General features: G+C 37.2%; 1 protein-coding gene across 1 annotated transcript in view; it reads right to left on the reverse strand.

The window, feature by feature from the left end:
• USH2A (usherin) overlaps nucleotides 1-16,904 on the reverse strand; it is a 390,721-nt gene that overhangs the window by 286,885 nt on the left and 86,932 nt on the right. The window contains exons 15-19 of the mRNA XM_074166292.1: nucleotides 13,765-13,923; nucleotides 9,056-9,550; nucleotides 7,149-7,421; nucleotides 5,483-5,640; nucleotides 3,862-4,006 (exon numbers count right to left, since the gene is read on the reverse strand). Coding sequence (XP_074022393.1) covers nucleotides 3,862-4,006; nucleotides 5,483-5,640; nucleotides 7,149-7,421; nucleotides 9,056-9,550; nucleotides 13,765-13,923 — 1,230 coding nt within the window. The remainder of the gene's footprint in view (nucleotides 1-3,861; nucleotides 4,007-5,482; nucleotides 5,641-7,148; nucleotides 7,422-9,055; nucleotides 9,551-13,764; nucleotides 13,924-16,904) is intronic.

Raw genomic sequence — 16,904 nt, forward strand, 5'->3', positions numbered from 1 at the left:
TAATCAAAAAGAAAATGACATCAAGGAGTGTAAGACAGCCCAGAAAGCCCATCAGTGTCATTACCCCAGCAAACCCAGAGGCGACTCCAAAGTCACCAATACAACTGCTTGAGAAGTCTGCCAAGAAGCCAGATGCAGCTGGTGCTGGAAGAATATCTTCTACAAATTAGCTTCTGAACCCTGTAATTGCCATCAAAAGCAAAGGATCAGGAATACAATGTGCTGGGGTAAATGGCAGCAATCATAAAGCCATACTTTGGTGTCTCTTAAAAAACGCTTTTTAAATTAAGTTTAAAAAAAATATGAAGAAGGGCAAAGGAAAGACGAACTTAATTACAAGAAATAAGCTCAGTCACACAGTAGTTAATGAAACAGAGTTGTATAGATTGTTTAAGGCACCCTTTGACTATCTGATTTGAGAGGGGTAGGATAAGCAATGGTACTAGTCCAAGCACATCGGTAATTCCATCCCATTGAAATATCAGAAATTGCTGGGAATAAGATGATGTTTCTCTGCCAGACTGAAAAATTGGGAAAATATGCATGTTTTGTCTTTTATTGCTATTTATAAATATCATGGGTGTATATATTGATGATTAGGAGATTTTTTTTTGCCAGTCTGACAGACGCAAGGACATATGCTGATTTTATTCTTCATTCACTTTCCTCCTGCAAAGCTACTCATGAAATATCCCCAGTATGGATGCCTATGCTGAACCAGGTTAGAAGGGATCTCTTTGTTATGTTTGCTTCTGGATTATTCTAACCAACGTTAAGTTATAGTCCAAAAGACTTCTCATTGAAAGATAGCAGACTTTCTGATGCATCTGCTCCCTTAGGTCTTACCCCTAAATACTGACCCTGATTGCAGAGGTCTCTTTTGTCTTTTAAATCCTCTCCCAAATCCTTTTTCTTCTCTTACTCAGCATTTTTGTTTCTAATGATTTCACACCCTTGTTACTGCCCTTGTTTTTATTTGCTATGTTACATCATATAAAAAACATGTTGCCAGAGAAAAATAAGAATGATACATTTTGAAGAGTATCTTATTTTTGTAGTTGGTTTTCAAATTAACCTAATGGATATGAACAAAGCTTAAAAATCACTTGAGACTTGAGCGGGAAATTTTAGAAGGCATTGGCAATTCAAAATGCAAGCCTCTTGCTAATATACATCAGTTGGACATGTCAAAATCACAGTCACCAAGGTACCCATTGATTTAAATGCTCCACGTGATAAATCAGTATACTCCACACATGGAAGGGGTAGAGATGGCTTTCCATTATCCTCCTCAGGATCAGAGGAGAAGAATTAGCCTAATTTAGTATAACCTCTAGCTCAACTTGGAACACAATTCAAAGCTTCTGGATTGTGTTACGATGCAAGGGGACCATCAAGCTGGAGCACATTTCAGTCAAGACTTCCTCCAAAAAGCTCCCTTTGCCAGGGCATGGAGGGGGACTGGCATTCAGCCAGGGAGGCTGTCTCTCTGCCAGGAAGACATTCCTTCATGAAACAGAACTCCTCAACAGTCCTAGAAAGACAATTTTAATTTAATTTTCCACCATTCGATGACACAAAAGGATATTAATGAACTAAGACTTGATCATCTATTTTTACAAGTGACGGGGACTGGTTTCTCCTAACTTTGTTGGGAGTTTGAACTTGCTTTGATCTGAGTCATCACAGAAGTACATTAGCGCTTCTTCTAATTTTTCTTTGGAAACGCCATTTTACAGAACTTCATGAAATGGCACACACAAAATGAAAAATACATGGATGGAGAATATTAAACAATTTTCTCCAGAATGAAAAATGTGAATGGTGGAACATAAAATTGAGTTCAAAATTTAAGTGTTTTACTCTTCAGTTTGTCAGATGTTTAGACTTTGCATTAGCATGCTTTAAAAACATGAAAGGAACCCAATACAGGACTGGTTCTTTGTTTTCAAGGCTTACAACAGTTAGCGAGAAAAGGCTACACTGCAAAATAGCTAATAAATGGGGACACGTCTGTTATTCTACTTTGTATTCTCCTGTCTTCTCTAATGTGATAGGTCTCTAAGTATTAACACAACCAGGGAGGAGATGGTCATAAACAAGCTGTCAAGCATAACTAAGCTATTGTTTCTGAATCTTTTAATAAATGTGTAAATGCAAAGTTGGATCATTCATGGTAATAAGATATGCAGTTTAGGCCATATTTGTTTCCATGGTTATCAGCACAGGCTGGAACACTGTTCCTTGCACAGCTGTATGGTACAGGATAAAGTTATACTCAAATAAGCAAGAGGGTCTGGAGATGGCCAGCTTGAAACTTTTAGAGGTGGTAGTATGAGGAAACAAAATAAATTTTGAAATCAGCAATTCAGTAAGAGAGAAGACTGACAGAACAACCTGCCCACTGAAACACAAAGACAATGTGGTGAATCAAGGAACAAATCATCTATTTTCCGCTTGAGAACCAATGGAAAGGCAATAAAAAGACAGATGAAGAACAGAGAACAGACTAGAGGTAATATCCCAAACAGCTAAAATTCTACTTCAGTTCATGTATATAAAGCTTCCTATTTACTGGCTCTGGGCAGCTCCTTATTCCCTGTCTGGAAGCTCCCATACCTCTTCATTGATTACACAGAGGAGCTTGCATGGAATTCAGGCAACTCAAATACAGCCCACAGAGCCTAGGAAAACATTCTGCACAGCAGAAATTTTCAGGTTTTTCCCTATGAGAAACCAAATTACATAAGAGAATTATATAATTTCAAAGATCATCATCACAACATCCATATGACAACACCACTAATTCCTTAACTGAAAATGCTAATACTGTGAAAGTAATTAATGTGTTTTAAACATCTATACAAAAGGAAACCACAATGTTAAGTAGCCAGGTGTCTGCAGGTGACCACCAGTATGTCACATAGCATTCATTTTGAGCTTATATTTATAGTAGTAAAGAGCTGTACTGACAACCTTGTTTCATGAATAAGGAGACTTGTGAAGCTGATATTCCTAACAATTTCTTTCTCAAAACTCTCTAGATCCAATGATGTCTAAGAATTGAGTTCATGCCGGTCTTTTGTTCAAAGTAAAGACAGGCTTTCTCCATCTCTGTTCTGTGCTGATGCTTATTTTCTCCTAAATTTGTAGAAAGCTAGTATCTTGGAAGTCCCTGACATACATGGTTGAAATTAACTCAAAGACTGAAAATGTATTAAGGTGCACAACACATATATGCAGTTTCTTAAGCATTGTTTCCATAGGGGAGTGTGAGTACACATATCTAAAAAGCAAATTCTCATAAACCTCAGGGGCTAAATAAACAAATATTTTCAAAAGAGCAGACTTAAAGCATGTACGTTGCTTCCAATTTAGACACAGAAATGCACTACGCACATGTTAGAGTTTAATACAAAACCCATTCAACTCCTCCTTTGTGGGTTAAGCAAGTCATTGGCACAGTATATGCATTTTATATTCCCTGTCATGCAAACATGACACACGCTAAAACCGCAACAACAAATTAACAACTTCTTAGTATCACAAACGAATGACTGGGTTCAGCCACGTTTATGTACAGTTATCATACAAATAAACAGGAACAAAAATACACATATCCATAACTTGCACTTGAGAGAGCAGCACACAAATCCTATTGCCATAATAGTGTACATTAAACCTTCATTGAAAATATTTTGGTTTTAATCTGTCAAGATAAACAAATAATAATTAAGCAAGTCACTTTACATTAATACAACACCTACCCCTGTCACTGTGCATCAAACTACAATCATCTTAACGGTATTCATTAGTTAACTGTGTGTCAGCTTTGCACTTTGATACAGATTGTTTCCTTACCAGCTGCCAAGGTTTGCCCTGTGCCTGGCCCGCTGGTTACACAACCAATGCGATTGCAGAGAGTAATAGTAAAGTTGTACGTCCTGTAAGGTTTTAATCCCGTCACTACATAGTATAGCTCGTGAGCCTCAGCTATATGCAAAACCTGCAAAGCAAACAGATTGGAAGACAACAGTTGATTATTAATATTTTCATTCCTGTTAATTGATGACATGTTCACTGATAAGAAACTTGTCTCTGAATTTGCAGATTCCTTCATTTAGATGTGAAAAGCCTACAAAGGCCAACTTGAAGGAGAGGATTATTTTGGATAATGTGAACAAGCTAGGATTTAGGTGATAACACTTCCCATCATGCTGTTTTATGAGGTAATAAGCCAGTTCCTGAGTGGATAAATGAGGAAACAAAGTTATTGCCTCATAAAACGGTGTGGTGGTGCAGTTATCACTACAAACAGTGCAGCTACAATCCAGATGACGAAGATGACGCTATTAAGTGGTGAAATCTGACCACCATTGAACGAGCGACATGATCAGCAGGCATTAGGAAGGAAAGGAATAACTAATACCTACAGACATTTGAATCTGCTTTACTTTAACATTACTATAAGCTATCACGAGAGAGCGGAACTGAATAAACTTGGATTTTAGATAACTTCTTTATCAGATATTTATTTATATGAAAAATCTTGCAAGCCTGTGACCAGAAGCAATTTACATTTATGTATTGTTATAACAGCCCCAGGAGCAATAGTATCACCACTTCATAGACAAATAAAATTAGGCCTATCTGTGGGACCACTTAAAGACAAAATCAGCTCTGAAATAAAAAATACAATTGTCAGGGCACCAGATCCACTCCCATATTCAGATTACCTATCATGTTCCTTTGCTCATTCCTTAGCTTTTAGCATACTACTACTGCCATGGTATTTATTTGCCAAACCCAGTCACTCAAAAACTACCAAAGTATTTTTAAATCACAGAATAGTTAGAGTTGGAAGGGACCTTAAAGATCATCTCATTCCAACTTCCCTGCCATGGGAGGGACACCTCCCACTAGACCAGGTTGCTCAAAGCCCCATCCATCCTGGTCTCGACCATTTCCAGGGACGGGGCATCCACAGCTTCCATGGTCAACCTGTTCCAGTGTATCACCACACACACACTAAATAATATATTTAGACTTTATAAAGTTGGTTTTCTGCTACTTTAGGTTTCCCCACTTCAAAGATTTGTCCATTATCCAGGAAGTGAGACAGGTACCTTCCTAATGAAAATGCACGTTCCCACAAAACAATATGGCTTTAAGCATACCAGCAAATATAGCAGTAATACAGAATTGGAACATGCAAAAATTGAGACAATTTAAATGTTTTTGCTCAATCTCATCCCTCATAGTTTTGAATCTCACCTACTACTGAAAACGTCAGCCCAGGAATACAATTTAAAACCTGAAAGTAGTGTATAATATTACAGAGCGCTCAAGATAAACTGGTAGGTGAAAAAGTTAGATCAGAGGATACACAGCAAATCTGGGAAATCACAACATCAAGGAGGACATCAAATGTTATTAATTTTGCTATTACCAGTTAGGAAAAACTTAATGTAACTAACAATACCTGGGAAAATGGTGGCAAGAACCTTTGCTCTGTCATCAAACTAATGCTGTATCCCATCACTTCTCCTCTTGCTAAATTGTCTTCAGGTTTTTCCCAAGACACATTGAGGGAATACGGTGAAAGAGGGAATACTGATGGAGATGGCATGAACACTGGGGCTAAAATCAAATTAATACAGTATCATTCACAAAATGAGTGAGCAATGTATGTAGCGCAAGCTTTCTCACTGGTTTTGCAAAACACTGTTTCAGAGAGTCTTGTTTTTTTTGTTTTTTTTTTTTTAACCTTCTTTTCAAATCTAACAGGAATTTTCAGATTATTTTGATATCACATAAAAAGCACCTCACCCATCATTCTCTTGTTTTCTACTCTGGCTATGAATGCAGAATAAAACTCCACCTATGCCCCTTCAAAGAAATACTAACCAGCACTAAAGTCCTAACCCCTGTAGCAGGTAGGAGAGTACATACAAATGAAAAAGTCTTGAAGAAAAACTTCATGCAACCTGGGAAAAAACTGATAAAAGCAAAAAGTGTTCAATACTTCAGCATCTTAAAAGCAATTTTGTTTGCTAGGCCAGTTTGAAATTAACATGTCTCTCACTTCTTACAAAACAGTTCCCCTGTCTTCCATAGTAAATCTGTAAAAGGATTGTTTGTACTACAGTTAAATCCCCACCTGATTACTCTGTAATAATAGGATACCAACTCATAGCACTTCTGCTACATACAAACAACACACTAATGGACCTCTTCCCAAATACAATTTAACACTTTTATAACATATAGTATTTAAGAACAGATAAGCACAGAGACTCATTTTGAAAGGGGAATTAGTTTAGCCTGCTGTTTTGCAGGAGCAAACGACTGAGGATGTGATTTTCAAGCTAACAGCAAACAAAAGCATCAGTGATGTAATGGAGATGTTTTACTGCAAAACATAGGCTTTATCAGCCTAAAAAAAAACCAACTTAGATATCTAATTGAAGCATTTAAAATTAATAGCTGTTATTTCAAGTGGCAAGCCCTTTTGAAAATCTGAACAGAAGGGTCGTAATAAAAGCTGTTTTGAATTGGTTAAACTTCTGAAAAAAATGGTCCATATTTTGACACCGGGCCTCCATAAAGCATATTAAAAGTTTCAAGCACTATACTCCTGAAAAGGTAACCCTCTCAAGTTCTTAAAAAAAATTGCTCTCTAAACAAAGAAAGCCTCAGTTCAGGAAAATTCGTTAGAACTTCCTCTCTAAATATATATGTACTTTCTTGGACAACATTCCTGATTCACACCAACTCTTAATACCTTTGTGATAAAACCAAAATTTTTGCATGTTTTCTCCCTTTAAAGAACATATAACAACTGGGAAAATAGTGGAGAACTCAAACACTACTTGGTAGATTTTGCAATCTTGTTGTTTTGAAATGTTGGTTTAATTGACAGAGGTTATTGTCTTCAACGATATGATTCTATGGTGAAGAAAGTGTTTTTGCTTAGCATGCTAAATTCTGGGATAATCTGACTTATCTTTAATTAGTTAAAAAATGATAACTTGTCCTTATTTGAATCATCACTAAACATGTTTTATTGAATAAAAAAAAAAAAAAGAATGCACTCTAATTTAGTTTTTCCTTTCATTTGTATCAAACAAGTTCAAACCAATACTTACCAGCCTCCCCTGTTTGTCCTGATATCCAGTCTGAAGATATGCTACCTGCCATGTTTACTGCTAGCACATAGAATTCATATTCCGTAAATGGCTCCAAATCAGTGACTGTGGTGCTGGTCTGTGGTGGGGTCAGGGCATTTTCATTAGGAGACTCCATAACTGGCTGAGGACTGAGCCATCCACTGCTTTGGAAAATACGAATTTCAGGAGGAAGAATGTTCCCAGATTGTTTTAATTTTTTTCTCATGTAAAGTTCATATCTTATAATTATGCCTAGAGAAAAAAAGCAAGCCAGAAAAATTAGTGCATTTAAAAAATTTCTAGACTTCTACTAAAATACAATGTATTTAGAGCTATAATTCAGTCAATCACTATCATAGAAAATATAGCATAAGAAGTTTTCCTTATTTCTTCTCACTTTGCCACTTCTTGCATTATACTGTTTATTTTTCCCTCCATGCGATTTTGGGATTTGAAAACAAATGGCTGGATTACAATATGAGTTCTACTACCTTTGCTGGAAGATGATATCCTAAAGTTCTGATCAAATGTTACTGGAAATTGCTTCACGCCTCTGATTTTCAAAATTATATTTAAAAGTTTTGAAATTATATTTATTTATTTTTATGCAATGGGTAGGGAAATTTTGAGTGCCAGTTTAATTCTAACCTTTCATAACGTACTAACGGATAGGAGATGTATGTGTGTGTGTCAGTTTTCCGTCAAAGTAAACCTATTACATACTTCAGCCCTGTGGTATGAAGTGATACATGATCTAGGTTGGATCGCAGAAGCAGTTTCACTGTAGGAATAGACTGTAAGAAAGTTGACTGGAGATTTCCCAAATGGAAAAGATGAGAGACATAACAAAGCCAGGAGAAAGTTTAACACCACAGAATGTATATATTTGGGGCTGTATTCATGCACAGAACTGGAGAGGTTGCTTGGGAGAAACAGCTTCTTTTTTTGTCTTTGGAAAGACCAGGAAATCTGACCAGACCTCAAAAGAAATATGAGAGTATTTCTTAAATCTAACTGTGCTGGCAATTACGTGCACATAATGGCTATGGGGTAAACTACAAAGTGTATATGTTGCAGGTTGAGGGAAAAGTGCTAATGGCAAATATCATGACCTGCACTGTCGGAACTGCCCCTCTGAATAAACACAGGCATTCTTGCATGGGCATTCTTCCTGTCTAATCTGCTAATAGCTGGCAAATGAAATGTTCCAAGAGAAAGCTGAGCTCCCCATACACAGATGCCCATTTTGTGAACAGATGAAAATGCTTGGTTTAGATGCACAAATATTTGTGCCTGCAAAGTGCAAGTTCACAAAGCTCCATTGCACATAAATTAAAAGATAAAGTGTTTACCAGTAAAATCGGTGGCATCACAAAAGTATTCTACAACAGCTGTGTTCTCAGTTTCAAAAATCTAAAATATTATTACACAAGTTAGACCAGCAACTCTTGGCAATCGCCTAATGCCTAACAAGGTTATACTGGTAATAGAATTAGTTACTACACATGACGGATGGTTTTAAAAACAGACTTCTCTGTTAGTTATCTGCTTACTTATTCTTTGTAAGGCAATATCACCACATCTGCGTGAACTAGGTGATCTGGCAAATTAGGAAAAAATTAATTTTACTGTAAATGTTTAATTATACATGTGATTTTTGCTGCAGCAGATGCCACTAAGGGCTAAATCCTGGACCCAACACATGCAGTTGGAGTTCTGGACTCCGTAAGAATAAAACACAGACGCTGAGGACACATTTAGTGGCAGACAGGCAAATTCAGACAATGCCTTACTTCTTTCTCAGTCTCATATCGCATGGATAAGGATATTCTAACCTGCTTTGAGAATTTGCTGCTTTTTCTTTGCAAGTAAATACAGTGTCCTACCATTTGGCTTCTCAGGTGGTGACCATTCCACAGCCAGTTCTGTAGAGCTGATGATTTCTATCATTGGTGGGTGTAGTCCTTCTGGAGGAGCTTGTGCAGTAATTACTGTTACTGGCTGGCTCTTTAAACAGCCTCCACTAGTACAAGCTTGCACAGAAAAAACGTACTTTGTAAATGGAATGAGATTCCAAATAGTTGCTGAAGTTTTTAAGCCTTCATACTGCCCACAAGGCTGAAGATCAACCAAGCTAGTACATGTCAAAATATATTTCTCTATGGGCCCAGAGTCATTGGAGAGGCTTGTCCAGTAAAGTAAAACAGAGCGGTGACTAACAGGAAAGACGGGATTTAAATGCAAGCTTCCTGTAGGTGTCCCAGATTTTGTTCTGTATGTCACTGAGGCACTTCTTGTAAAACCGTGAACGTTGCTGGCTTGGACATAATAGGAATAGAAGGTATATGGAGATAACATGGTATCAGTGAACATCTGAACACCTAAAACAAACAGGTGAGAAGAAAACTGTATCAGTCCAGCACATTAAAAATAATCTTAATTTGCATATTTAAAGTCTTTCCAGCCCTAATCCAAGACATATTTATGCCCATTTTCATGTTCTTAAGATGATGAAGACTGTAACTTTTCAACTTTTTTTTTTTTTTTTTAACAGGGAAAAAAACCCTCCCCTTTTCCCTTTATCATTTTCCACCGTGCTTTGGCATCACTAGAGAAATTCTTCCACTGAATTTCTCCTAGTTCCTGCTTTAATCATAAACAAGATTAATACAATTATCTTCTTATACTTCTTTTGCTTGGAAATAGGTATTTCAAATGTAAATCAGCATCGATACTGGTGGATCTGACTTGGAAAAAATCCCAAAACCATTCTGTAAACTTTTGCACCTTTGTTTTTGATTAATTTCATAGTGTAAGACCAAATATGTCACCTTTCTGTCCTTTCATTCCTCACATCTAAAATAGTGCTTAATAGTTCATTTGTAAAGCATTTGATCTTGGATGAAAAGTGAAACAGAAGTGCAAATAATTATTAAAAAGGTATATCCAAAGCTTATATTTACCTTCCTCACCCCCTACTTTCCATTATTCTAGACAACTTCTTAGCAGCTTTTTAGCAGCCGTGACCATGAATAACTCCTGGGTATATCCCAGAAGCAGTAACATCTTAGTCATCACAGCGCAATATGAATTTACGTACAACTGTACCACCATACATTGTCTTGCCTTAAGAAATAGTGAACATTGAGTAATATACTACATGCCAGAGCACAGACACTCTTAATCTTTTTCAAAACAAATGGAGAGGACACAGCTATTTCTAAGTCCTCTCTGTGCAACTGCACTGGCAAGCCAACCCTGAGTACAACTTAAAGAGGTCCACAAAACTATTACTATTGCTAAATATTCAACCCTTGACATTGCAGTACAAAAGCAGCAGTGTCAGCCCAGTGATTACTTACTGTGCTTTAACCACCCACAGCAATCACAAACTTACTGCTGGAGTCCAGCAATAAGGAAACTGGGTAACCTCATCTTCATGCCTTTCAAAACCTAGTACTTCAGGCAAGGTTGCAGAGGGGCTCTGCCAGCAGCAGGAATGATTATTGTGACATCCTTGTGCATTAATAGTGAGTGGGCAAGTGATGCAGCATATTTCAGTCTTGTCAGCGAGATTCAGCTGCTTCTTCTTCAGCTTCTGGGTTAGCGTGCTGTTTGCAACTACGGGTGCAAGTACTTGAGTGTACCCTAGAATTGTTGAGCCCTTTCTGAGTTGCATAAACGCATCTGCCCTGACTGAAGTGCTTCTGGGCACAAGAATGGGCCAATTTGACAAGTGTGAGACTTGGACAGGCTGGCAAGAATCCTCAGAGTAGGATCGTGACAAGCAGTTGCTGGGAAGGACACCAGCAAGGAGCAGCTTGCCATGTGTCCAGTTTCCGATTTTGTCTCCAGAGAAAAGAACGGCCACAGACGCAGCACAAGTCAGCGTGCTAGAAACTTGGGAGAGATGCACTTTGTGGGATGATAGGATCCTCATCCTATGGGCCTTCAACTCAAGAGAGACACAAAGAAGAAAAAAAGCATGCAAGGAAAAAAAGAAAAAAAAAAAAAACAAACAGCAAGACTGCTATCAACAGCAGCAAGTACCACAAATCCTTGTGAGACGACAAAACAGTAGTACCACCTGAATTAGATTCTAGGACCTCCACCCCTCAGAACCCAACCCCTCTCTAGAACCATATGCCGACCTGGGACCCAATCTAGAACCAACAAGTGAGCAAGAACATAGGCTAGAATGTGAACTAGAACACCACCACGAAAAAGGTGAGAACCTGCTCCTGACCCAACAGGAGAGCAAGAACCTGCTCCAGAACCAAGAAGCAGTCCTGGACCCCAAGCTAAAGAACCAACAAGTGAACTAGAACATTATCTGAACCCATCAAGGGAGCTAGAACATTATCTAGAACCACCATCCTACCAAAATGCCAGTTCCAGAATTCATACCTGCTCTAGAAACAACTGCGCTAACACCACCTTAGCTTTAAAACCAACCAACCCCCAAGACCCAGCCTCTGGAACAGACCCGGACTCTAGGCACTCTAGAGCCAACTTAGACTCCAGGGCCCCAGGTCTAATATCACTGGCGAGCACATTACTTTCCCCTTTTAAAGTAAAGGGATCAGAACAGGCAGATGACCCAGAATGCCGACACTGTGTGCCAGAAAAGTAACCAGCACCATCTCAACATTACGAGTTCATTCCACGTTGACGAACACCTGATCACCAGATGGTAACTTTATTTCGATATGAATATAGGCTAGATAAAATTGGACAAAGAGAGAAGGCAGAAGGTTCTACATTCTTCAGGTGAACAACTCCACCACTTATTCAGCTACATTTATAAACAATTAGAACCAACACAATTTGGAGTTAGTATTTTAAGTAACGTTTGGGGTTGGTGGTTTGGTTTTTTTCACATTTTAGAGAAAGTATTTCATTTTCTCCTCGTTGGTATCTCCTAAGCCTCTGGTTTCCCAGAGCAGTCAGGAAAACATTGTTTTAATTGGGCATTCTGCAATACTATCAGTCAGATCACCAGGCTGATTTAGAAGATTATTCTTAATGTTCCTTGGGAAGTTCAGTGTTTCTATAAAACTCTCATTTAGTCATAAGATAATGTTCATCCAGTTGCACTCTCAGGGTATTTCATAAGCATTACAAATTCCACACTATACTGAGAAAAAAGAAACGTTATCAAAAGTTCTGACAGCATTAACAACGTATTCTTGATATCCAAACACCAGCAGATTATTTCACATCATTAACTAGGGGGATTGCTGGGAAATGTCAAAACTGTCTTTTGAACCAAATCTATGTTTTTACAAAATAATGTTCTGTTAAAGAGAAACTAGCTGTATAACAAGATGTTAGCATAACACATTCACAATTTTTCACTCTCTACAAAGTACTGTAGGTACAGTCATAAAATAACATCCTCAACAATGCACTCAGTTTCAAGTACATTACACAGCACACATTTACAACAAGTACAACAAAGTATAATAGCTTTTATTTTCAAATGAATTCATATTTTTTATTAAAGTTAGGCTTTTAAACCAAATTAAGGAATTGTGATATTTTCTATTAGCTCTCTAAACTTTTTTGTAATGTTTCTTTCTCTCCTTTCAATCACTTAATCCCCTGCTTACATGGGGTCACATACCTTTCCTCATGGTATGTACTGCAGTGTCCAAATTCACAGCATAAGCCACAGAGTAATCAACTGTAACACAGCAGCATGCACCAGAATATAAAAATGCTAGGTTCATGCCAAAAGATCTGTGCTTCCACTGAATAAGTCTTTTTTTTTTTCTCCCTCCAGGGTACATGCCAATAATTAGAAAGACTCAACTTCTGCAAAATATTAATCTTGCATTGGTATGAAAATGCAACAAACTAAAGAAGCTGCTAGAACAGAAATGAAACCTTACTGGCATTAACCCACGCCTGTCTTCTCTAAAAAAAACCCACTTGTGTGTCGTATATACATAAAAACAGTGCCCAAATCCATCTCCTTTTCTCTGATAAGAGGATCAATAGTAGCACAAAATGGCCTTTCCAGCTAGGACAGTGTTGAATCCTTGAGGAATGCCTTCTGAGGATCCCTTTGCAAGCCCCAACATAAGAGAAGTGGTGCTGCTAAAGGCAAATCAGGAGCTACACTGATAGCTTAACGGAAGGTGCTAAAAGTTAGAGACCACAAAAAGCTTTCCTAATCTGTTAACAGTTTAAAAACAGGAGGATGAAAAAAGCAAGTTTAAGCACATTATGGTCTCCTCCATTCACCCTAATTCTTTCTCTGGAACTTTGCCTCTTTTAGATTTTGAAGCCTGTGTGTATTTGCAGAGAACACTTTTGGTGAGTCAAAGTTTTTCAGATTAAAAAGTAAAAAAATAGCAGCCATGTTTTGTGACTCAATTTGCCAGATTTTAGACTGGAGTATTCATTTCTTGCAAACAAAATTAATAACACAGAACAGTAACTCAGTAAAGGAGAACAGAATAATGTATTCAAACTCACAGCAAATGATAATGACAGAAACGAGAAATAATTCAGAAAAATTGCGTGTATATACAGATATGTACAGACACAAACACAAAATCTTTTATGTCATTTTCCTATAAATACTTACGATAAGGATAGTAGTCTTCTGTTGCATAAATTTCAGCCTCATCCCTATACAGCTGGTAAGTAAGCCTGTGAGAATTGGGAGAGTCAGGGGCGCTCCACGAAAGACTGATAACAGAGGAATTGAGAACTTCTCCTGTAGGAGGAGGTTGCTGGAATGGAGCTAAAACATACACAAAAACAGAGGATGTGAAAATGAAGGTAATCAATAATTACACAAATTTAAATAAAAATGCAAAGAAACAGCTGAGTTTTCTTCAAAGAAAAACCATCAAGTAAACATACAGTTACTCAGGCAATACATTAACAGACTAAACTGATCCATCCAAATACTCTCCAACAAAGTTTTTTAACCAAGTACATGAAACAAATTTTTACATTTAAACAAGTGACAAATAAACTCAATTCCACTTTCCCCCCAAAGCAAGTACACCACAGTTTTCCAAACACATTTTTTGGTTTTGTTTTTGTTTTTTTTTAAAATTACTTCAAGATCTCTATAAAACAGGAACATGTTTATCTGGTCACATTATTGAATTCTATAGTTCAATTATAATTTATTTTTTCCAGAGGATTCATTCCATTTTAGCAGAGGCCAGGTATAACTTTCTCTATTAGAATAAAAATGGAAAGTCCAACTAACTACAATTTTTACTGAAGTGTTACAATAAGCCTAATGAATTAAATGACAAAAAACATAAAGTGGTAAATTCTGAAGGTTATTTAGGCAATTCACTTCCATTTACTTCCAATGAAATTTAAATCAATAAGAGGTGTCTAACATTTTAAGAAATCATCTTGAGATTCTTATTTACCAAAATACTACTCTGCTATCACCACCATTAACTCGGGAAAATGCGCTACTTAATTGCACTAGTGTCAATAAAGACAAAAACAAACCTGAAGTTCACAAGCCAAAACCCTCACATTTTCAGAAAAAGCAAAGTACCTCCTGTCTCTTTTGTAATCCGACTGTATGATCATGGTCCTTTCTAAGATAACGGCTATTACTCAGAAGTTAAGCTTTATACGCATAGATATACACATATATACACACACATACGTACATAAACATATTTGTGTTATTAAAGTCAGAGCATGAGTTCCTATCCTGCTATGAGATCTCCAGCCAGCCTGCTATGTTAAGGAAAGCACTACTCCCTGACCCTCAGTACACCAGGCATTAGCACAGAACAAGACTGGATTGTTTTGGCAGCTAATAATTGCTATAGCTTGACGCAAAGGCAGATTGTGCCATTTCCCTACCCTCTTTAGTAAGGGAAGGAAAAACAGGGGAGCATGGGTCTAGAGGAAAACATTTTGCTCCAGGAATGAGAATAGCCTAGGGCAGCACAAAAATCAACACAGGGAGCAAGCTACCGGGAGCTGGATCCACAAGCACCCAATAAGCTTTTCTCACTTACATTAAGCATTGTAGGAAAATACCAACATTAAAAACGTAGCTTTTCATTAATTTTTTTCTCCCTCTGTTTATAAACTATCCTCATCTTCGCTACGTGAATATTTGCTTAATACACACAATTCATCAAAAGATAATTATCAAAATCTGTTCGGCCAAGCTAACTGGAGACAAGAATCAAAGAGTGAAGCTACAGACAAAAAAACAGATGAGGACCTCAAGCCGCACAAGTGATAAATGTAGAGACTTACACCAACATCAGTAGGCAGCATTACATCTGAGTTTTTATACAAATCTAAAATGTAAGTTGAAGCTCTTTATTTAGAGTAAGGTAACAAAAAGTCCTGCTCCTACTGCAGTCTCCCAGAAAAAAAATAGCAGAAAATATTTCTAGAGTTCATTGGATTGAACAGAATGAAATCATCGTCTCCCTTTAGAAAGCCAATCTAGAGCTTTTGAGTTCAGCTCAGGAAGTGAACGTATGCTGAAGTGTCTAAAGGAGTAAAGTTTGAGAATCAAGGGAAATAGGTGCTCCTAAATCTCTTTGGCACTTTTACAAGTTTATCTCTACGTAACACATGCTTACAAGACTGGAGAAATCATACAAATTTACCAGCATTACCTTCATTCTCCAGTCTCACACTATTGCATATTGCTCCCACGTTGTTGCTGTTTACATTTTAGATATGTAAGTAAAGCACTGTATTTCAGATTTTTTATGGAGCATCTAAGATATCGTTGGGCAGGAAAATTGAACGTAGGTCTTTTCCTTAAATAACATTAGTTGGACAGTGACAGCAACTTATGTTTGCTTCCCTTGGCAAAGACTTATAACCAGAAACGATATGTGTGAACAAAATAATGTGTTGCAATGAAAATAACAACAAATATCAAGGTAGGCAAAGCTCCATTTCTGTGCAACAAGTTAAAATATTTTGGTATGAATAACCAAAACACTCCAATTGCTATATCATTTATGTCCAGAAGAGGACTCCGCATGTCATTTGGAATACTCCCTGATGTATTTTTTCTAACTAAAATCTATGATGTTATTTATCTATGTCATATTATTATTAATCAATTTTATAGTTGTATTGCCATTGACCTTTATCTGATGTATATCCCAGCATAAACAAGTAGGTTAGTTTTTGTTTGTAAAGCACTTTGAAGATGAACAGCATCATAGAAGTGCCATGTATTATTATTATTATACATTTGGTTGAAACATCTTACATTTTTTAAAGAAACAACAAGCCAATCAACTATCTGCACAATGAATAGATACTATGCCTTCTACAGAAGATTATGGGTAAAAACAAAACAAAACAAAACTGTATATAAACACTTCCAAACTTTGAGGAGGAAAAAAAAGTCATCTTTGAAAACAAATCAGTCTCTTCGTTCTATCCCATTTACAGCAGTGTGCATTCTGCAATGGATATTATTTGAAATATAAACTGATTTACAATGAAATACAAACGGCAATTAAAGTGAGAGCTGTCTGTCCTTGTAAACAAACTCTTTGTGCATGTACATTTCTGCTTGCAAATCTATCGTGTGCGCAGACCGCAATGATGAATATTGTATAAATACCTATGCAGAATATGCAATAGAAATATTTCGTTGAAGGAGCATCCAGAAACATACTCCAGATATCACTTGGGAATGTCTCTGTCGTTGCATTAAACATGGCTACCTGAGCTAGCTCCACAGCAGGACCACTG

Source organism: Numenius arquata, chromosome 2, assembly GCF_964106895.1.
Source record: "Numenius arquata chromosome 2, bNumArq3.hap1.1, whole genome shotgun sequence".
NCBI lineage: Eukaryota > Metazoa > Chordata > Aves > Charadriiformes > Scolopacidae > Numenius > Numenius arquata.